Source organism: Capra hircus, chromosome 6, assembly GCF_001704415.2.
Source record: "Capra hircus breed San Clemente chromosome 6, ASM170441v1, whole genome shotgun sequence".
Lineage (NCBI taxonomy): Eukaryota > Metazoa > Chordata > Mammalia > Artiodactyla > Bovidae > Capra > Capra hircus.
In genome coordinates, this window is record NC_030813.1 from 96,381,060 (window position 1) to 96,404,454 (window position 23,395).

The 23,395-nt window shown below is 37.2% G+C and overlaps 1 protein-coding gene across 1 annotated transcript in view; it reads right to left on the reverse strand.

The window, feature by feature from the left end:
• Positions 1-23,395, reverse strand: part of PRKG2 (protein kinase, cGMP-dependent, type II) — a 110,585-nt gene that overhangs the window by 37,757 nt on the left and 49,433 nt on the right. The window contains exons 8-13 of the mRNA XM_005681818.3: positions 20,402-20,470; positions 16,192-16,290; positions 14,563-14,716; positions 12,538-12,674; positions 9,520-9,609; positions 6,890-7,031 (exon numbers count right to left, since the gene is read on the reverse strand). Coding sequence (XP_005681875.2) covers positions 6,890-7,031; positions 9,520-9,609; positions 12,538-12,674; positions 14,563-14,716; positions 16,192-16,290; positions 20,402-20,470 — 691 coding nt within the window. The remainder of the gene's footprint in view (positions 1-6,889; positions 7,032-9,519; positions 9,610-12,537; positions 12,675-14,562; positions 14,717-16,191; positions 16,291-20,401; positions 20,471-23,395) is intronic.

Sequence of the window (23,395 nt, forward strand, 5' to 3'; positions counted from 1 at the left end):
GTAATGATACATATCAAGAATTTTCTACCAGCTGTGGCATGACTATTCATTTTCTTTACAATGTATTTTGATTTTGAGAATGTTTTAATTTTGATGAAGCTTAATTATTAAGGACTATGTGATTGTGCCCCTCCCTGCAAATTTGTATGTTGAAACCCTAATCCTCAGTGTGATAGTATCTGAGGGTAAAGCCTTTGGGAGCTAATTAAGTCATGAGGTGAAACCTTCATGAACAAATTAGTAGCTCTCTAAGAAGAAAGAGAAGAAAGCACTCTCTCTCTCTTCCATGCAAAGAAGACAGAGGACAGTTGTCTATAAGTCAGTAAGTTGGCCTTGACCACACCTTGGTCAGCCAACAGCTTGACCTTGAACTTCGCAGCCTCCAGAACTAAATAAATTGTTTAAGCCACCCACTCTATGGTATTTTTGTTGCAGTAACCTGAACTTTTTATGCTTACTACTATTTGTGTTCTAAGAAATCTCTATCCAATGTTGTAAAGATATCATCTTATGTTTACATTTACTTCTGGATGCTTTATGGGTCCATGATCCAGCTTGATTTAATTTTTTAATATAATGTAAAGTGCAAGTCATGTATATCCAATTGTTTCCACAATACTTGTTGAGAAAACTAGCCTTTGATCCTTTTCCAAAAATCATTTAACTATATGTCTATTTGGACATATGTCTATCTGGACTTTATTCTGTTCGATTAAGCCGTTTATCATACTGCCCTGATTACTACAGCTTGCTGGAATCAAGACTGCCGGGAGAAATATCAATAACCTCAGATATGCAGATGACACCACCCTTATGGCAGAAAGTGAAGAGGAACTCAAAAGCCTTTTGATGAAAGTGAAAAAGGAGAGTGAAAAAGTTGGCTTAAAGCTCAACATTCAGAAAATGAAGATCATGGCATCCGGTCCCATCACTTCATGGCAAATAGATGGAGAAACAGTGGAAACAGTGTCAGACTTTATTTTGGAGGGCTCTAAAATCACTGCAGATGGTGACTGCAGCCATGAAATTAAAAGACGCTTACTTCTTGGAAGAAAAGTTATGACCAACCTAGATAGCATATTCAAAAGCAGAGACATTACTTTGCCGACTAAGGTCCGTCTAGTCAAGGCTATGGTTTTTCCTGTGGTCATGTATGGATGTGAGAGTTGGACTGTGAAGAAGGCTGAGTGCTGAAGAATTGATGCTTTTGAACTGTGGTATTGAAGAAGACTCTTGAGAGTCCCTTGGACTGCAAGGAGATCCAACTAGTCCATTCTGAAGGAGATCAGCCCTGGGATTTCTTTGGAAGGAATGATGCTAAAGCTGAAACTCCAGTACTTTGGCCACCTTATGTGAAGAGTTGACTCATTGGAAAAGACTTTGATGCTGGGAGGGATTGGGGGCAGGAAGAGAAAGGGACGACCGAGGATGAGATGGCTGGATGACATCACTGACTCGATGGACCGAGTCTGAGTGAACTCCGGGAGTTGGTGATGGACAGGGAGGCCTGGCGTGCTGTGATTCATGGGGTCACAAAGAGTCGGACACAACTGAGCGACTGAACTGAACTGATAGTGAGCTTTATAATATCATCAGTTATTATAAATTCCTTTTTTATTCTTCTTCTTTCAAAGTGGTTATTGACTTTCCTAAACTGCATTTCTTTGTAAATTTTAGAATAAATATCTCTGTTTCTGAAAACAGCTGTTCCACCTTTTATTGCAATGGCCTTAAATATGTAAATCAATTGGAGGAGACTGAACATCTTATCAACTATGGAGTTACACAATTTATGAATGTAGTATATTTTACCATTAGCTAGTTTTCCGTTAATAAAATTTTGTATTTTTCAATGTAGGGGTCTTACATATTAATTTTATTCATAATTACTTCATAATTTTTGATATTACAAATGGCATTTTAATTTCATTCTTGAATATTTACTGCTAGCACATAAAAATTATTTAATAAATTTTTATTTGTATATTGAGTTTGTACCTGTAATTCTGCTTAATTTATTTTTCCTTTCTAGAATTTGCTGGTGGATTCTTCATGCTTTTCGACATAAACAATTGTGTTGTCTTCAAATAAAGACAGGTAGCCTCTTCCTTTCTAATTTTTGGCCTTTGACTTCTTTTTTGTGTTTCATTTACTTTGCTAAGATCTCTGTTACAATGCTGAAAAAACTGGTGAAAGAAAATAATCTTGTTTTGTTCACCATCTAAATAGTAAATATTCAATATTTCACTGTTAGATACAATGTTAACTAAAGGTTTATCCTCCATATATTATACAACAAGGAGTGCTTTGAAATGAACAGCTGTATTAATGTGGATTTCACTCAGTGTTGTTCCTTTTTTCACAGTTTGAATGTCTATTTCTTGTTGTTCTCTAATGTTTTCACACACTTTTATACATGTATCATAATTAACCTCAGCAAGATTAGTCCAATGCAAGCTGTTCCACCATTAATGAAAATTCCGTTTACTATTTAATTTCAATTATGATATTCTGAATTTCTTACTAGAAATTTTATTTGTGATTTTTTTTCTAAACAGGTTAGATCTTTTTTGAGAGGTTCTGTTCCTTACTCATTTGTTAGTTTCTCTCTTACTTTTAAAAGACTTAGACACATTTGTTTTACATTTTGTATCTGATTACTCTAATTTATGAGACTCTTACATTCCTGCCAAATAATGCTCCTGGCACCTTATTGCCTCACACATATTTTTATTTTCTTTTATTGGCATAAGTTTATATTCCCTGGAAGTTCATCTCTGGGAATTCTCTGTATCTTGAATTGAGAGAACTTTCTTCCAGAGAAAATATACTTTGATTCCTGGAAACTTGGTCATGCTACCAACATGGCTCCCTTTTCACTTAAATTTTTGCTTGGGCATTTCCATCCTGAAAGACTGGGCACCCGAAACTCCAGGAAAGCTGGCCTATGGCCAAGTGTTCTTAGAGAAGACTCTTTGGTTCCTCTACCAAGAGCCCATAATGAGAAAAGCATGTTTCTAGCAGGTACTCTGCCTTTAGAAATTTGATCCCCCCCACCTCCCCCACCCCTGCCGTTTTCTGTTTCTCTGAGAGCACAATCTGTATGATCTCTGGCTCTGGACAGCGTTCTCTGATTCAACTTCCCACATTGCCCAGGTCCAAAACTTGGTCTCCTGTTCCCGGAGGGTACAGCAACTAAAATAAAACCTCTCTAGGCCACCTAGGATAGCTGGGTGACCGCAAGACAGGAGAGTCAGTGTTTGAGTTCCACCCTTCACTACTGCCCAAGCTTGGTTCTCAGCCTCAGGGGAATCCAAATGTTGTCTTATAAACTCAGCCACGCATATAATACTGCTTTTCATGTTTCCTCCAGTACTTGAGACTTTTTGTAGTAAAAGAAAATCAGCATATTATATCTAGCTTGATATATAGGTAGAAATGGAAATATTCAACACTTTTTAATCTCTAAAAGCTTTAGTTATTACTCTTCATTTGGCTGGTTAGCAAATGAGTTAGCTGGATGGATTACAATGGCTACAGAAGAGATGTTTATAGACCTCTACACCTACAAAGGCAGAATATGATACGCGATTTCTTAAAAACAGCTATTAAAAAAGAATGAATTTAATGGATAATCTGCATCCCTCATGAGTCGTGTCCGACTCTTTGCGACCCCATGGGCTGTAGCCTACCAGGCTCCTCTGTCCATGGGATTTTCCAGGCAATAGTCCTGGAGTGGATTGCCATTTCCTTCTCCAGGGGATCTTCCCAACCCAGGGTTCGAACCCGGGTCTCTCACATTGTAGACAGACGCTTTACCATCTGAGCCACCAGGGAAGTCCTTGATTTACTTCTAGAATATCCCAAAAGGCTTCTCTAAAGAGTTGTAAGAGGCATACCCAATGAAGGAATTGTGAAGAAGACAAGTGATCAAGGCCTTGAGTTAGTACCTCACCAGTTCTCAAAGCTGTCTTTCATAGATAAAGTAAAGCTTGAACAGATCAAAGCATTTCTTGGAAGTCAGCCAGATTTCACAGGAAAGAACTTACTTTACTTCTTTCCTATGGAGAGAAATCACTTAGCAACTACACATAAGAAATTTAATTCCTAAAGCTAAACTGCACACTATAACATGTGGAAGATAAAACCTATCTCATTAATTGTTAAACATATTAACTGCAAAATGTTCAGCACAGTAGCTTTATACATTAAGTGGTAGCTATTATTAATGTTCTGATATGATAAACTTTTAATATCTTTGTAAATGTTTAATGGTTTAATGTCCTTGAGCTCCTGATAAGATGGACTCAGTTAAAATCAGCCTGGGTTCCCCCTCGTAATGCGGTTCCCTCCTGAGGTCCAAAATGCCTGGTTTCTCCTCAATTATGACCACCCAGTTCTCTTATCTGGAAGAGGAAATGGCTACCCACTCCAGTATTCTCGCCAAAAATATTCCCATGGACAGAAAAACCTGGTGGGCTACAGTTCCTGGGGTTGCAAAGAGCCAGACATAACTAAGCGACTGCACATGCAGTTCTCTTATAGTTTTGTAGTTAAAGCAGTTTACATGAATGGTAACATTTTTTTCTGTTTTGTGACATGCAAGAGGCTTCATGTTAGGCATTGTATTCATTACAAAGATGCATGACAAGGAAAGTCTCTATACCTAAGGGACCTGTAGAATCAGACCTTGTGTTCTGATTCTCAACCCTGCTTGACCTTAGAATCGTTTAAAAATATATATTTTTATACTGTATTGGTGTTTTTCTTTCTGGCTTACTTCACTTTGTATAATAGGCTCCAGGATGGTACGGGGAGGGAGGAGGGACGGGGGTTCAGGATGGGGAACACTTGTACACTTGTGGTGGATTCATGTTGATGTATGGCAAAACCAATACAATATTGTAAAGTAATTAACCTCCAATTAAAATAAATAAATTTATATAAATAAATAAATATATATATTTTTAAACTACCAACATTCATTATGTGCATCTTTTCTCCTTCTTCAGACAGTAGCTATCTTGAGACAGAAGGCATACTATCTTCTTTTCTTATTCCTCACAGCCAATCCCTCTATGTAGCAGAAATTCATTAAAACCTATTTAAAATCATTATATCAAAATGCTAATGACATACAGATGGCCAAGAGGCACATGAAAAGATGCGCAACACCACTAATCATTAGAGAAATGCAAATCACACTATAATGAAGTATCATCTCACACTGGTCAGAATGGTCACTGTCAAAAAATCTACGAACAATAAATGCTGGAGAGGCTGTGGAGAAAAGGGAACCCTCTTACACTATCGGTGGGAGTGTATATTGGTATAGCCACTATGGAGAACAGTATGAAGATTCCTTAAAAAACTAAAACAGACCTATTATATGATCAAACAATCCCAATCCTGGGCATATATCTGAAGAAAACCATAATTCAAAATGACACACGCACCCCAATGCTCATTGCAGCAGTATTGACAGTATTCAGGACATGGAAGCAACCTAAACGGCCATCAACAGAGGAATGAATACAGGTGTGGTACATATACACAATGGAATATAACTTATCCATATAAAAGGACAAAATGAGGCCACTGGCAGAGATATAGAAGGACCTACTGATTGTCATGCTGAGTGAAGTAAGTCAGAGAAAGACAAATATCACATTATATCGCTTGTATGTGGACTCTAAAGAAACAGTACAAATAAACATATTTACAAAACAGAAGCTTAGTCAAAGATGTAGAAAACAAACATGATTACCAGGGCAGGAAGCAGGGGAGGGATAAAACGGGAAACTGGGATTGACAGATGAAAAAAAAAAAAGTGAAAGCTTTAGCTGGTCAGTCGTGTTTGCCCATGGGATTCTCCAGGCAAGAATACCAGAGTGGGTAGCCATTCCCTTCTCCAGGGGATCTTCCTGACCCAGAGATCAAACTCAGGTCTCTTTACTGTCTGAGCTACCGGGGAAGCCCATACAAACTACTGTGTGTGGAATAGGTAACTAATAAGAACCTACTGAATAGCAGAGGGAACTTTATGCAATACTCTGTAATGACTTATACGGGAACAGAATCTAAAGAGAGTAGATACATGTGTGTGTATAACTGACTCACAGCAGAAATTAATACAACAGTAAATCAACTATATTCCAATAAAAAATTAAGAATGCTAACAAACATTAAAATGGTAACATTTTATGCTAACATTAATATGCTAACAAAATCCAATTTTAAAGCAATTCTATTATCTGGATCCTAGTTGGGGTGGGGGGGTGGGGGAGGGGGCGGGAGGGGGGTTGAAACATAAAATTCTTAGGCTAGAAAGAATGTACTTGTAACATCATTCCCTGTGTTAAGTATGCTGATTTAAAAGGCCATATCTCCCAATGTAAAAATAACAAGTGAACCAAAATGAAAAGATAATTGCTTTGTAAAAATGGTACTGATGTACCTATTTGCAATGCAGGAATAGAGAACCAACTGGTGGACACAGCGGGGGAAGAAAAGAGTGGGAAAAACTGAGAAACTAGCATTTGAATTTGAAACATACACATTACCATGTGCCAAACAGAGAGCCAGTGGGAAGTTGCTGTATAACACAGGTAGCTCAGCTTGATGCTCTGTGTCAACTTAGAGGAGTGGGAACAGCTTGGGGTGTGTGGGGTGGAGCGGGAGAGTGACTCCAGAGTGAGGGGATATATGTATACTTACGACTGATTCACATTGTTGTATGGCAGAAACCAACAAAACATTGTAAACAATTACCCACCAATTAAACATCAACATTTTTTAAATTTAAAATAAAGGTTTAAAAAAAAGAGAATTGCAACTACAGTACAACTTTATGTTTAGAAATATCTCACAGGATAAGAATTTGTCTTACCAATTTAAGATAGCCCTCAGCATCTAGAATTAAGTTTTCTGGTTTCAGGTCTCTGTAGATAATACCTAGTCGATGCAGGTAATCGAACGCTTCTGTCACACAAGCAACACAGAATTTGGACGTGGGTTCATCAAAGCTGCCTCTGCAATGAAACCATTTTCCTTCTTAATACTCTAGACATCCTTGTTGCAGATTCTAGGTGTCAATTATCATATTATATATTTATGTAATATAAATGTTTTATAAGGCATTAGCACTAAAAAGTACTTCATAGCGCCAATGAATCAGATCATAAAGAAATTTAGGTGAATGCTTGATACCAACAAGAACCACTTTACTAAAATTTACTAAAATTAAAATGTCTACATTCAAACAATTGTTTCTGGTAATCACATCCAAACATACAAAATGGAAAAGATAAGAAAACAAGATTTTTTAAAGACATCTCTGGAAAACTCTGGAGAAAATGCAACTATGGAGAGGTTGAACCAGACTACTGCACTTGATTGCTTGACTAAAATGACTCCAGTGTTCATTTCCATTTCCTGTCTATATACTTTGTAATATAACCCATGTAGAAACAGGGTCATAACTCTTTCCTCTTTGGTGCATGCACCTTGATGATACCAGAGTTGCCCTGTGCCAGCACTGTGTGTAGGTTTTCATGCTAAATTATTAAAATTTGGTGGTGATTTGCTGCGTGGTATAATAGAAAGCTATTACAGTTTGGCTTCCCTTGTGGCTCAGGTGGTAAAGAATCTGCCTGCAATGTGGGAGACATGGGTTCGATCCCTGGGTTGGGAAGATCCCCTGGAGGAGGTCATGGAAAACCACTCCAGTATTCTTGCCTGGAGAATCCCCATGGACAGAGGAGCCTGGCGGGCTACAGTCTATGGGGTTGCAAAGAGTCGGACATGACTGAGCAACTAAGTACAGCACATAATAGAAAGCTTGGCTTTGGAATGAGAGAAACCAGCTTCGAGTCCTGCTGCTTCTCCTTACTGAATCCTCAGGCAAGTTGTTCGTCTGTTCTGACCCGCAGATACCTGTCTTGAAATGGGTTTACTACCGACTTAGCAAGGCTGTTTTATGGATATGGCAAAGTGCCTAACGGGTACTAAGAACTGCCACCACTAAATAGACTTAGATATTCTAAAAAGATTTGCCTGTTAAAACAATGATGGGAGATGCAGATGCTTCTGTAGGTATCATGAAAGTCTCCTCAACCCATCCAGGCTTACCTCATCCTGATCCATCCATCAGTATGTTCCTAGTACAACAGATAAAATCTCTGCTTGGATGCTCAAAAGTCTGTTATTAGGTATGTGATTTTCAACAGTGAACGCACATTAGAATTGCCTGAAAGGCAGCTAAAAATCATTTTCTGGCCCTATTGCAGATGAACCAAATAAAAGTCTGGCATCAGGGCACAGCATTTTTACTTTGTTAAAGCTCCCATGAGATTGCGAGGTGAAGCCAGGGTTGAGAACACTGGCCCGGGGAATGCTGCCTAAATGTCTGACCTGGCATTAACCTCCACAACCTAATGCAAAGCTATCTCTTCTGTTGCCATTTTCTATTCAAACTCTGCTCTCACTCAGCAAGTAAAAGACCTAATCCTACTCCAATTTTCCTGATTCTTAAATCAATTCTCTTCCTTACTGTCTTTCCAAATTTTGTCTTTAGAGTTTAGCTCAAGGCCTTTCATGACCATCACATTTTTCTCTCTTTTCTCTATTCTGAGCTCAATGCCCACAACACTTAGTGGACATTTACTTATAAATTGCCAACTTCTTCATCATATTTACTTTTCATGTTAAATAATGAAATGTTTTAAAATTGTATATTACATTATCTCCCCAAATATAATCCAAACTCACTGGAGGAAACCGTTATATGGTTTGGGGTTAGAAAAGTGTACATTGTTTAGAAAACCCCCATACTGTCAACTCGGAAGCCTTGTATGTAGGTGGAGCTCAGTGAACACCTATGATTTTGATTGTGTGGAAATCACTCCTTTTGTGAAGCTGAATCTTTGCAGACATGTCGCTCCGCTTTTCAGCCCCAACTGCACCACTCTCCACCCCTTTCGTCATCTCCCTTCTCAAAACTCAAAGTTAGTAACATCTGGATATATACTCTGCCTCATATTAACCATGTGATGTGGATGGTTGACATGGGTTTCTTTCATCTCTAATACAAGAATGACAGTGACTACTGGTACAGGGGGCCTATTACATGATTACAATGTTAGCTCATAAAATATCACTATTACTACTTGTTTATCAATTTGTTCTTAGATTCACTTCTCTTTTTTAAGACATTTTTTAAGATTCTTTATATGGACCATTTTTAAAAAAATCTTTATTGAATCTGTTACAGTATTGCTCTGTTTCACGCATTGGGTTTTTTGGCCATGAGGCATCTGGGATCTTAGTTTCACAACCAGGGATTGAACCTGTGCCTCCTGCATTGGAAGGCAAAGTCTTAACCACTGGAGAGCCAAGGAAGTGCCTTAGACTCATTTCTTAATGACTTTCTTCATGTTTCTTTAAATGGTCATGAATACAGCATCCCTTAGGCCAGGAAGGAATAGACAAAAGTTAGTGCGTATAATTCTTTTTCATTACCTGTCTCTTAATATACTCCACAGCTCGCCACCTAAGCAGGCCTCCAGAAGCATGTATACATACTTATTGTCCTTGAAGGTGCGATACAATCTGTGAAAATAAAAGAAAAACAGTATTATTATTAGAAATCCCATTTTAAAATGTCTTCAAGTTTGCTTAAAAGCATCATCAATAACTTTTTGATGGATGGTCCTCGTCTCCTTCCAAACATCTTACAAAGACACTGGATGCTCACTGAACACTCTGATCCTTCCTGCTCCCCTGGTTTTTCATCTGCTGATCCCTTTATTTGGACTCCCCTTCATGCTACCCACAGACTTTCTTAATCTCAGTTCCATGGTAATAAAAGTGTTATCCACCCCTCAAGATCAAGCTCTGGGGCCACCTTCCTGATTAAGTAGCTCATTAACCCCCTTACTAAATACAGCCTTCCCTTTCTCCCCAAATCCTGAGATCTCTGCATGGTCTCCTTTAAGATCTGCCTTGCATATCAGGGCTTCCCTGATGGCTCAGTTGGTAAAGAATCAGCCTGCAATGCAGGAGACTCTGGTTCAATTCCTGGGTCAGGAAGATTCACTGGAGAAAGGATAGGCTACCCACTCCAGTATTCTTGGGCTTCCCTTGTGGCTCAGTTGGTAAAGAATCCACCTGCAATGCAGGAGACCTGGGTTCAATCTCTGGGTTGGAAAGATTCCCTGGAGAAGGGAAAGGCTACCCACTCCAGTATTCTGGCCTGAAGAATTCCATGGAATATGCAGTCCATATGGTCGCAAAGAGTTGGACACGACTGAGCGACTTTCACTTTCACTTTGCATAACCATTACTCATGCCTGTTTTATGTCTTCCAGTTGGTACTAGGAAACAGATTCTAAGATAGAAATTTGTAAGCAGTCAGTTTAGTGGGGAATGCTCTTAGGGCCAACACCCATGGGGGAGGAAGGAAGCAGACTTGGGCAGAGGGAGAGCTGACCTGTAATTTTACAAAAGCCTCAGCTTCAAGGACCTGTACCATCACTGGATGCAGGATGTACCTGGAGAAAGAGTATGGGGCCAGGTTGTTCTCTTGACCTTAGAGCAATGGGTGAGAGAGAATTAGTCAGAGTCGCTAGACTCCCAGAAGCTGGAGGAATGACAGTCTCAATCTGGATGTGCAATGTGGGCAGTGTACGATATTACAATGCTGGGGGAAAGCAGTTTCTGGGTCTTACTCGAGAGATGCCCATGTCTCCTAGCACCAGGTTAATGCAGACAGCAGGACAGCCGTACCACGTACAGACAGCAGAAGTAATCTAGTAAGTGTTTTGATATGGGCTCTGGATCCAAGCTGCCTAGGCTTGAGTCCCTGACTGGCCATTCATTAGCTAAGTGACATCAGCTTTTTCACTGCTCTTGTTAAACAAAGAAAATCATAACATTTATCTGTTTTATTTTGAGGATCATAAAAATATATATATTCATTTGATTACATATTGATTATATCTAATTTTATCATTTATGTATATAAACAATATAAATAAATTACAAGATACATATAAATTATATAATATAATGTAAATATGGCCTTCCTTGGTAGCTAGGCTGGTAAAGAATCTGCCAGCAATGTAGGAGACCTGGGTTCAATCCCTGGGTTGGGAAAAATCCCTGGAGAAGGGAATGGCTACCTACTCCAGTATTTTTGCCGGGAGAACTCCATGGACAGAGGAGCCTGGTGGGCTACAGTCCATTGGATCACAGAGTCGGACACGACTGAGCAACGTTCACATTTACCTTCAATATAAATATAATAATAATATAATATACACTTTAAATATATTATATAAGATATTATTTTAAAATTTTGCTTAGAAGACTGCCTGGCACATGTTACTTTCTCAATAATAAATGTTGTCATTAACATTTATTCTTAATATGATTATTGCCCTACTCTATGCCAGCTACTTTGCAAAGGGCAGGAAATGAAAGAATGAATAAAATCTAATCCATGCCCTGAAGCTGTTCGTGATAGTTTTTAATGAATTATTGATTAAAAGAGGGGAGGGACACATAGTTTATATAAAAATAATTGGATGATTTATTGTCAGTATTGCCTGGGTTCAGATTTTTTTTTTAATCTTTAAAAAATATGGGTCTGAGAATATGGATAGGCAGGAAGACTCTCTCAAGGCATTTGATCAAAAAGCATAAATTCTCCTCATTACAGAGGCACTTTACCTCACCCAGAAATCTCTAAAGCTACACTCTAGGGGCATGAAAATAGGTGTGAAAATATGTGCCTTAACTGGCTTACACCACCAACCCATGAATTCACAAGAGAGTCATGGCTTAGAATATGTTTCTGTTCCAAACTCTGGTGATAGCTACAGAAAGAACAGTAACTGCAGGGAAGTGTTTCTTTCGGTATCTGGCATTGCAAGGACCAGGCTTCCTCGTTGGCTCAGATGGTGAAGAATCTGCCTTAATGCAGGAGACCCAGGTTTGATCCCTGGGTTGGGAAGATCCCCTGGAGAAGCAAATGGGAACCCACTCCAGTATTCTTGCTTGGAGAATTCCATGGACAGAGGAGCCTGGCAGGCTACAGTCCATGGGCTCGAAAAGAGTCAGACACGACTAAGCAGCTAACAACAACTGCAGGGACCAAGCTCCCTGGCAGCCTAAATGTGGCCAAAATGCCACTCTTTGCAGAAATTCAAGTCCCCTGAGGGGTTCTAAATGAATCCTTGCTTTCCAAATTCTGCATTAGGTCTGAATTAAATAAGCAATTCAATTTATTGAAACAATAATTTTATATTCACACACACACATACACACCCACACACACTTTCCTGAGGTTTACTCAAGAACAAAAAAATCTGGATTCTGACTTCAGTTCTCAAACTTCCAATATTTTATGTATCATCGCTGTGACTAGGCTGGAGAATTCAGAGAAGGGCCTCCTCTTCCTCCTCTGTCCGCTTGCATAGAAGCACTCCAAAGAAGAACCTAAGATGCTAAAATTCTGGGAGCAAAACGCTCACTTACTTCACAATGAAGGGTGAGCACAGCTCTTCCAGGATCTTCTTTTCTGAGTAGACGTGCTCCTGCTGCTTTGTGTCAACGATGTGCTTCTTCCTTATACACTTCATAGCAAAAGCAACATTCTCATTTTTCACCTTAACCTAGGGGAGAAGAGAACGAGCCCTCAAAATGAACTTACTAGGAAAAATCTGCATTATCTATGTAGAACATGTGAACCAGCAGGAGTTCAAATTCTTTCACAGCTAAATAGCATGGAAGCTTTTCACCACTTTATCCCTCCAGGAGCTGAATTTTATCCAGGACCACACACTTCCTTTTCATTGTAATTTCCAAAAGAATTCACATAGATGGAACATGGTTCTAGAACGTTTGTATTGAAACAAGAAAAAGATTCTAGTTAGAAGTTTGAGTGTATAGACATCTCTTTGGTTTTGAGTATATGACATGAAAAGCTTGGTCCAGAATTGCCAGAAACTGCTTTTTTGTAATAGTCACTGTTTTGAGCTTCAAATAAAAACTATTTAATCCAAGAGTCATATCTGTATGATCCAATGTGCTAGCCACTAGTCACAAAAAGCTATTTAATTTTAACTTGATTAAAATTAAAAATTCACTTCCTTCATTTGCACTGTCCACATTTCAAAAGCTCTCTAGTCACATCTAACCAGCAGCTCTGCTATTGGACACATGGATACAGAACACTGCCATCAGTGCAGAAAGTTCTATTAGAGACCATGCTTTAGATGGATAAATAGGATTTTCCTTTAAAAGGAAATTTAAGAAATTTAATAAGTATTTATTCAGATAGGCTTAAAATTCCATAAGCAGACTATCTTCGACAAATAATGAAATTGAGCAGAGTTGGCTGCTCCCTCAGTTTCGCTGAGTTTGCCACTAGTTGATGCCCAGACTTTCAAATCAATGGTGGGATTATTGTTTCAATTATCGTTATCTAACCATATCAAAACAAACCTCAGCATTGTTAATTCAATCATTTGCCATGATTTTGATGAAAAATACAGCACATGGCTCTCTTATCCCTCCATATGGCATAAGAAACACTACAAACTCTCTGGCCTATTAAGAAATCATTTCTGCCCCCCTTTGACCAAAAGAGATGAAGTATTGACTTGGTGTAGAGTGTACTATTCGGAGTCTCCTGGCAGCATTTCAGATCTGCTCACATCCGGGCCACCCAGCAGATGGAGGTGTCATCATAGTTCCCAAGGTTAGTGGACGGTGAATGGTTACAGATCTGCTGGGCAAGGAAGGGCTCAGTAGTCACCAAGGGTTCAGCATCATCTCTACCCAGTAAAGTCACAGGTCACCATTCCATAGTTTCCTCAGAGCATCTGACTGCATGGCTCTCCTACTCTTTGGAAGCTGATTATAAAGCTCAGAGAGGTGTGATATGGAAGATGCAGCTGAAATCTGACTATAAATTCCCAGCTGTCTTGATCAGCACTACAGAAGGCTGCTCTTCAAACATCTCCTTGCATTCAACTTCTTTTTTTTTTAATTTGGATAGAAAATTTTGAGCAACCCAAAAATAGGATCATGAAAGCCAAATACAGACATGGCAGAGGAATTATTCAAGAAATGAAACTACGGTATTAAAGATTTCATCTCTGTGACCCTTTCACTGGACACATTTTTGTTTGCTTTATATAGAGTTAATGCATCATGAGTATATGTATACATAAATGTTGCTGCTAAGAAATACACATTTTATGTTTCATAGCCTATGGGAAAACTTACTTGGTACATTCTCTAATAGCTACCCTCAAGAAAAATAATCACAAAAGGATGTGGCATAAGTAGACTGAAATAGCAGCTATATTATTACAAGTTATTTGGTAGCACACACCCACTATTATAAAATAGAGTGAAAACTGTACTCTCAATTTTAGTTCAAAGTACCGTTTGGATAGCAATAACAATGCATATATTCCTCCAAGATACACTGGAATACAAAACAAACAAAAGTCAAAAGGCTTCTCTCAGATGCTTGAAACGTAAACCCCTTACAAGCTCAACTCTTCCGAACCCACCAACGCCCAGTGTTGCGATTATCTCAAGGTTCTGGAAGGGGGATGATGAGGAAAATCTGGCCACTTTCTCCTTCAGTTGAATCATCTCCAAAGAGAGTGCTTTGGACAGCTTCCAGCTAGACATGGATCTCCTGTATGAGAAAAGAGAAACTTTACATATGCTCCCTTAGGCAAAGCAGGGGTCACGGCACACATAAATCCCACCCTTACTACAGCTTTATTTCTGCCAGTAATTACTGCCCATAGTTGCCACAGAGCTTATCTCAACTTTTATAGGATCAGATTCAGTTATATCTGGGGAGAAAACCAACAGAAAATACAAATAAAAAACAGATACACTCACACACAATAAAAAAGACAAATGTCAGACTGAGTCCGTGAGTGGTAAAAGTAGGTGAATTGTGTGGTATTTGAGATACATCTCAAAAAAGCCATTTAAAAAACAAAGAGTCTGAGAGAAAAGAAAATCAGAAAAGAGAGCCATTTCTTTTGCTGCACTTACAGGACAATATTGCACTGAGAATCTTTGCCATATTTTGCTATTTTTGTTAGATTTTGAAGATTTCTCTGGCTGAACCAGAATAACTGCTTTGTGAAACATGAAAAACACATTTCTTACTTTACGCTTAAGTATTGTTATTTGGAAATACTCATTTTCCCCTCTTAATTAAAGTTTACTGCTCTGGGTTATATATTCATGAACCATTCTTCCTACAAAAGACCTTTGGCACAAAAACTGCAAACATAGTCCCTGCAAGAAAAAAAAAAATGCAGTCTGCCTGAATGCTCTAATTTAACTCAAATATCAGTCTTCCAGAACTTTTGACTCTTCAACTTTAATGGTACTGTCTGGTGAATACATGCTTAAGTATTCATTCTGCAAAATGTTTTAGCAAAGGATTTTCAAATAATTTTAATTCTACGAAGATTTTTTTTTCCTATGAACCAAAAAGCATTTTCATCAGTATTACTGCATTTAGAACCCAACACAAAACCACTTGGGCAATAGCTCTCTTAATTTTTAAAAAATTTTTTTTTGATGTGGACCATTTTTAAAGTCTTTATTGAATTTGTTAGTATATTGTTTCTGTTTTATGTTTTAGTTTTACGGCTGCAAGGCATATGGGATCCTAGCTCCCTGGCCAGGTATTGAACCTGCACCCCTTGCATCAGAAGGTGAAGTCTTAACCACTGGACCAGCAGGGAAGTCCCACTCCCTTATATTCTGAAATAAACCAGGCGCTGAATGGGCTATGCTACTCCTTGGAATTCCTGTTTGATTTCCAGGGGCAAGACAGACTTCTTTTCTGAATTAATATTCTTTTGAACCAAGTCACCAGTCAATGTAAAGAACTCTTTCCCAAGGCCTCCTATCAGGAAATTTCTCCCAAACATTACTACTTATCATCAAAAATAAGGAAATACTTATAGACTAAAATAATCTACACTAGAGGTAATTGGGATCCTTTTGTGGAAAAATAATTTAAAACAACTCCCCCAAATTTTCTAGTGACAGCACACTTAAAGTTACCAATCACACCCTTCAGCCCCCTTCTTCATCACCTGCCAGAAGTCACACCCAGCTTAGAAAAATATCTCCACTTACTTTGCATGTCTTTTTTCATCATCCCGGTTCAGGTTTGCCACATATCCTTCAAGATATTTTTGGAGTTCTTCAAAAGTCCCCACTGTTTGGTTGAATGTTCTAAATGAATAAAATGAATAAAACAAAATAAAAAGCTCAGGGCTGAGAGTTAACCACTACAGCTTGCCATTCTTCTTAAGCTCATGAAAGCCTGTTTGTATGGTTTTTCAAAACTTTGCAAACTATTTTTCAATAACTTATTTACATTCAAGTTGCCATCACATGTAGATAGAATAGTTATTGGAAGTTACATAATTGATTCCATGAATTTCTGAAAGCAAAGAGGCTATCAGTGAGAACGGACAACATTTCTGTAATTTTCTGCCTTGTGGTTCAGGTTTATCAATATTTTTCTTTGTTTTTAAGAAGATTGTGGAAAGGAAATAGGCTACATGATTTGTTTACTGGGAGGTAAGTTTGGGGGAGAATGGATACATGTATATATATATGGCTGAGTCCCTTAGCTGTCTATCTGAAACTATCATAACATTGTTAATAGGCTATATTCCAATACAAAATTAAAAGTTAAAAACAAAAAACCCTCAAAACAATGATTGACTTGTTACTATAAACAAAAACAGTATATCATGAGCTTATGAATTAATAAGCATTTTAAAAATACTTTCTAAAAATGAGAGTGGAAAGGAAATAGGTTACATGATTTGATTACTGCATCAACAGGCTACATGCATTACAGATTTTTATAATTTTCTTAATCAAATTAAGCTATTTATTTTTAAAATCAAAAATAAAATTTACCTCTTCTTTGGCCCTAGATAATACTACTTATTTTACATTCCTAAATGATTAAGTCCGAATATTTCACCTTAATGGTTCTCCAAGGCTCAGCCAACATCTTTCCCTTGACTTCCCTCCCCTCAGGGATCACAGGCTGGTTACTGGTCCCATCTAATCACCCTGTCCCCAGTTCCCCGTCTCTGGGGATTCTTACATAGGGAACTGCCCATGAGAAAAAAATAAGCCCCTTCCACACCTAACAGATTTATCCTCTGGATTATCCTTCCAGTGCATCCTGCACTCCATACAATCTACCTTGATTCATCATTGCCAGGGTGGCGCTCTTCCCCACAAAAAGCAGTGTCCTTCTAAAAACCATGCTTTACGCACCCCAGTAAATCTTAAGCTCTTGGGCTTAACAAAATAAAAGGAATGAAAATTACCTCAAACTACCTAAAACTAATAAACCTTCTTATTAATGTACCAGTGCCACATACTGACTGCCTAGCCCTGAAGACCTCTATCCACATTTAACTGATCACCAACCTATACTTACATTATTAAGTATATCTTTTTTTTTTTTTAGATTTTTTGATGCAGGCCATTTTTAAAGTTTTTATTGAATTTGTTTCAATACTGTTTCTGTTTTATGTTTTGGATTTGTGGCCATGAGGCACAGGGGCTCTTAGTTCCCCAGCCAGGGATTGAACTCATACCTCCAGTAATAGAAAGTGAAGTCTAAGTCACTGGACCACTATGGAAACCTGGATATTTTTCAGCCCCCATTCAAATCTACTGTCTTCTCTGCCCTGCTCTGTGAACTGTCTTTTGCTGACTAGAGAAGTGAGAAACAAAACAATATTATTTCAAATTTCCAAGGGTTGAAATTTTCGAGTAAAAGTAAATACTTCTTGTATATGTCACCATTACCTTGCTATGAAACTAACTGAAGTATTGTTGTAAACAAATTTTATTTTTTAACCATAAGTGACATTGGTGTCAGAGTTCTCTAGAAAATCTCTGCAAACTGAAGCCAAGTTTAAACAGCTACAACATTCCAGTTGTAACTTTCAAATATGTATTTTTAAAAGAGATGAATTAGAAAAGAAGAAATAAAGAGCCATAGTCTTTCAGCCACTACATTGCATTGCAAGGATGGTGCCCTTTATTCAGACAACATCTGTATCATTTCCTGTATGCCAAGGACTCTGTCAAATGCTGGCACGACAACAGCAGCGAACAAACTAAATGCTTCTGTTCTCATGAAGGAGCTGAAGTGTGGGAAGACAGATGCTAAACAAAGCCATCACATCAAGTGGGAAACATGGTGCGAGGGCACTATGCGAAAATTATCATGGGATCTTAATCTAGCCTTATGAGTGATAACTACAATGATCACACAATTTATCATCCCAAATGAATGCTTTTCAGAGTGAATGGGGTGGCCAAAATATTAGAATAACCAGAACTGTCCCAGGAAATTCAGGATGTAGGTCAACTCAGTCATACCTGACGTCCAGTTTCTTTCATACACAGAATAAATTCAAATAACTTTTAATGTCTCATTGTGTATAACACGTCAGTACCTTGTATGTTATAAGAATCTCAACTATGCATATGTAAATTATGCATTTGAAAAGTATAAGTTTCCAAATAATTTATAAAATCTATAAAAACCATTCAATCCTTTATATGGATTATGAATACACAAGATATTGCACAAACATCTGGTTAAGTGATTACAATACATTTTTAATCCAGAGCAATTCATAAGATCTTACCACATACACACAGCTAAAGCTCTTTAGCGCATGTATGTATTTTTAAGGAACTCATACAGAAAACAATGCAATACCATATCAATATATTTGAGAGCTGCCAGCAAAGATTACCTTCATCTGAACATACTTGCACTTTCTAACCCCATGCCTTTTTATTTTTTAAGTTTTACTTCGCCTGGAAAGACTTTTACATTTCCTCTTTGCCTAGAATTTTAAGCCCCAATTCCACACTTAAAAAATAAAGTAAAACTTGTCCCACTTCACTACACTGTGACTGCTTCTCTTTCTGAACACATGCTGTGGGAACCTAATGGCATGGTGGAAAGACTGTTAAAAGGAAGTAGAAGACCTGGGCAGGAGCCTTTGCTCCATTTCAGATGACACTGTTGGGGAGGTCCTTGACCTGAACTCACTTTTCTTATCCGTAAGGGAAAGATTAAAGAAACTCAAAGTGATACTAAGAATTGTTATTCTATGTGTAAAGATGGATGTTAACTAGACTTACTGTAGTGATCATTTTGCAATATATACATATATTGGATGATTATGTTGTACCCCTGAAACTAGTATAATGTTATATGTCAATTATACCTCAATTGAAACATAATTAAATAAATAAAAATTGTTCATTTTTTAGGCATGTTATGTTATTGTGGTCATCTAAATTCATAGATGAAATAATTTTATGCTTCTGATTTGCTTGAAAATAGTATGGAGAAGATAGGAAGGAGATGGCAAAGTGGTACAGATAAGGTTTTAAATGATAATTGCTGTACTTGCATGACACAATATCATCCTATTTTTTAATATTTGAAACTTTTCATAATAAAAAGATTTTATAAAATAATCCAAAGTTCTTTCCAGCTCTAAATCTCTATGATGTTATGTTCAATAAAGATTTTATTTAATTAGCAATCAATTACATACTCCTGTGACACTTGTCATTATACTATTTCATATCAGCATTTCCTAACAGTATGCCCTGTTTCTTTGACCATGGCCTAGCTCTGGTATACTTGAATTTCCTTTTTCATATCTAGATAGTCAACAAATATTCAACTGATTAATGACAGACTGAAGGAGTCAGATTCAAATATGATTCGGAGTGAGTTAAGGACACAAACTGAGATATTCTAAAAAATAACCTCAGATACTTAGAGATTAATGTTGACACACATCTCTTCCAAATTACTACAAATGTTAAATTAAAACTTCTCTGGAAATACATCTAGCTAATAAGCATTTTATATTTTGAGAGAGATAGGTTTTGTTAAATTTTTGACTGCTTAGAGCATTTTACAAATAAATTATGAAACTCTTCAGTGTGTGGTGTGTGGAAAAATCCATGAGTCCTAACAAGCTTGTTTCTCTGGAAGATGCAGAATTTAAATCAGTCTATTGCTGATATTTATGTACAAACTCTGCTCACAAAATATTTAGCCCGTCAGCATCTGCCGCTGCCACAGACAGATTCAGATCAGAAGGCCTGGTTCCTTCCCATGAATTTTAATACAATGTCCTTGCAGCTGAGGATTGGCCAGCGTTTCCAAATGGTGATGAATGGGAAGACAGATGGGCCCTTGGAGTAACAGAAGGCCGAGTCTTCAAAGGTGGCAATTGCCGGCATTCTCTAACAACATCAGTATACTCACTCTCGATCTATAACCAGGCATGCGACATCATTTTCTTCGGCGATAATGTTAGCTGATCTGACATCTTCACTGCAGACAAAAACAGGAAAAGTCAATTTTCTAGTGAGAAATTAGACATCTATTTTTATTAGGGAATCTGCGACTGATATGAAACACCATCACTTAAACCTTCCAAAGATGATGTGTTTCTGTAACATCATAATTTACACTCCACCCCTTCCCCCACCCCCCAAAAAAGGATTTGAAATGCGTCCTAAAAATATGATGTGCACGAGGAATCCAGAGGAGAATAAGATAAATGCACTGGGAACGTCAAGGAGTCAGTGAGCGCAACCGTGTATGGAATTTCATTCTGTGTTCCGTGCCAGCGCTATTAAAATAGCTCTCCTCTGATCAAACAGGAACTGCTGATTAACAAGCAGCCAAAATTGAAATGAACTGACCAAAGAAATTTATAAGAAAAACCTTGAGTGAGTAACTCATAATGAACCAAACAAGAAGAAAACCCAAAGAAAGTGCCATATCACCCAGTGAATTAAAGAAATATTAAAACCTTTCACTTTATAGTCTAAGATGTACCGTTTCCATGAAAATCCCTGAAATCAAAACATGTCTTACAGCTGACAGTGACTCATAGTGTAATTAATAGCACTGTCTTTCTTTCTCAGGGGTGTACAATATATCAGTTGTTCCCTTAAATACAATGAGTTATGGCATATGATCTAATGATGGTAAATTTAATTACCTAATGAATACCAAGGGTCAAGCATCAGGGAAAGTATTTCTGTAGGTACCTTTATTTATACTATTTTTCTTCCTCTATTAGTCACAAACTAGAGACTCCGAGGAAAGGTACATCCATATGATACCCAGTGCTCTGAAAGTTATTGCATTTAAGGTAGCCTATAGCAGCAAGCATATTAAGACTGCTTTTAACAGCTTCACCAAAACTGGCATGTTCCCTCATCTTCCATTAGTGACAGGACAGGGAAAACTTTGACAGCCTGTATCTCATTCCAGAGAAGTCCCCTATCCACATCACTAGCTTCCAGAGACCTTCAGACATAACCCAGAGCCCCTCCCGAGTTTACAGGGTCCTAGCTAGAAGACATTGGTGAAAACATTTCAGCTTAATGTGCTTTTGAGTTGGGAGCTGGGTAGTTTATTCTCGACTTGTATGTGATATCTATACAGATATGTATGTAGATATCTATACAGATATGATCCTGGATATGGGTCAAATTATTTGATTTGTAAGTTCAAAAAAAAAAAATGAGGCATGGCATCCTTTTCACTTCTCAGTGTCATGATTTTGACCAGGAATATCCTCTACAAAAATTTATAAGTATTAGATGTTTACAAATACACACGTGTTTCTTTCATAATAACCGTGTAAGTGTCACAGATCTATTTTTGCACATAAAATGCTGAAGGAACTCCTGGGTCTATTTAACATCAAATCAGCGAAATGCACAGAATATAAGGACTACTGAATCAGTCAGTGGCCCTAAAGAGTGACAGCATAAATATACACAAAAATGAAAAAAATACATGTATCCAACTCTCCTTCTCATTGATTCTAGCTTTACGTTTTAAATGCTTTGGGGAGCAGAGTGCCTTTATTAAATATAAATTCCCATGTTTCTCATGGGAAAATACTATAATTGGCTGGCTGCAACCGAGAGCATAAATTATTTCAGATCCAGCATAACCAGACAGCATTTTTCCTTTCAAAGAGTTATTTTGAGTCTATGGTGTATTTATAAAGTTCTCTGCACTTTTAGTAATTTAGACTTTAGTAATTTTGCTTGGGGGTATGAGAAAAGTTATGTGCTAATGTTAAGAACAAACACATTGAAGTCTAAAATAATGATATTCCATGAGTGTATTACATGAGTGTATTCATATTCTGTCATAAAAAAGCAAACAAGAAAAGGATTATTTCCCTGTTATTGAAACAAGTTCATTACCAGCTAGAAAACGGAAAACAAAAATTCAACTTGTCTTTACACTCAATTTTTAAATTGTTTACAAAATAACCATAACTTAGCTTACTAAGTTTTTAAGTAGTTTAATTTTCTTTAAAAACTAAGAGCTTTATGATTTTTAAAGAACCAAATTTGTTTTCAGGTAATTTATGAAGATTTTTTTCATTGCTCTGTACTTAATGTAATGCTAACATGTCAATCAGCAGAACTTGTAGGCTTCACAGACAAAAATTAAAAAGGAAGAAATATGAGCAGAAATGCACTCATTTTTATAAGTATAAAGATGAAATAAAAAGTATTTAGTAATAACATAAATTTTAAGTTTTCGTAACTAATTTCAAGTATTCATTTAAAAACATGTAATTTTTAAAAAAAGTGTGTTGTTCAAAATTCTAACTTGATCTTTTATAAAGTTATCTTATTTAAGAAAAATTGTTTTTGGACTTGAGGTTGTTTTCTGAATTCCAGAAAGCACATAATGCCTCCTGAGACATTTGATTAATCTTTACAAATGTTTTTCCATAAGTTAGGTCAACAGTAAATAAACTCATATCTCAAAAGGCCAAAGGTTCAGGTAGAAATGTCAAATACACTATTTTGAGCTGTTTTTAAAACTGGCAAAATGAGCCTATAAAAATCCTTAAGAAAATATCACTTTTGACATAATGATTTAAAATCAAAAAAAATATGGGAAGTCATTATTTGATCATTTTTAAAGGGTAAAACAGGAATTATAAAAACACATTCTTACAGGAAAATTAAAATTTTCAATTTCTTTCTCTATTTTAAACTAAAAATTCTAATAGAACACCAATTTTATTTTCACTAGCAAACTTAGAAGACTTCATGAATTTATTCCTCTGGAAAATTAGTACACTTATTTCCTGCTTAACAATGAAATTTTAAGAAGTCAGTAAAATTGCCATTTATTTCCTGGATAGTTGGTAGCTCTATTTGACAACTCTATGTGGGTATGAAGTACACATGTAAAACAACCAAAGAATTA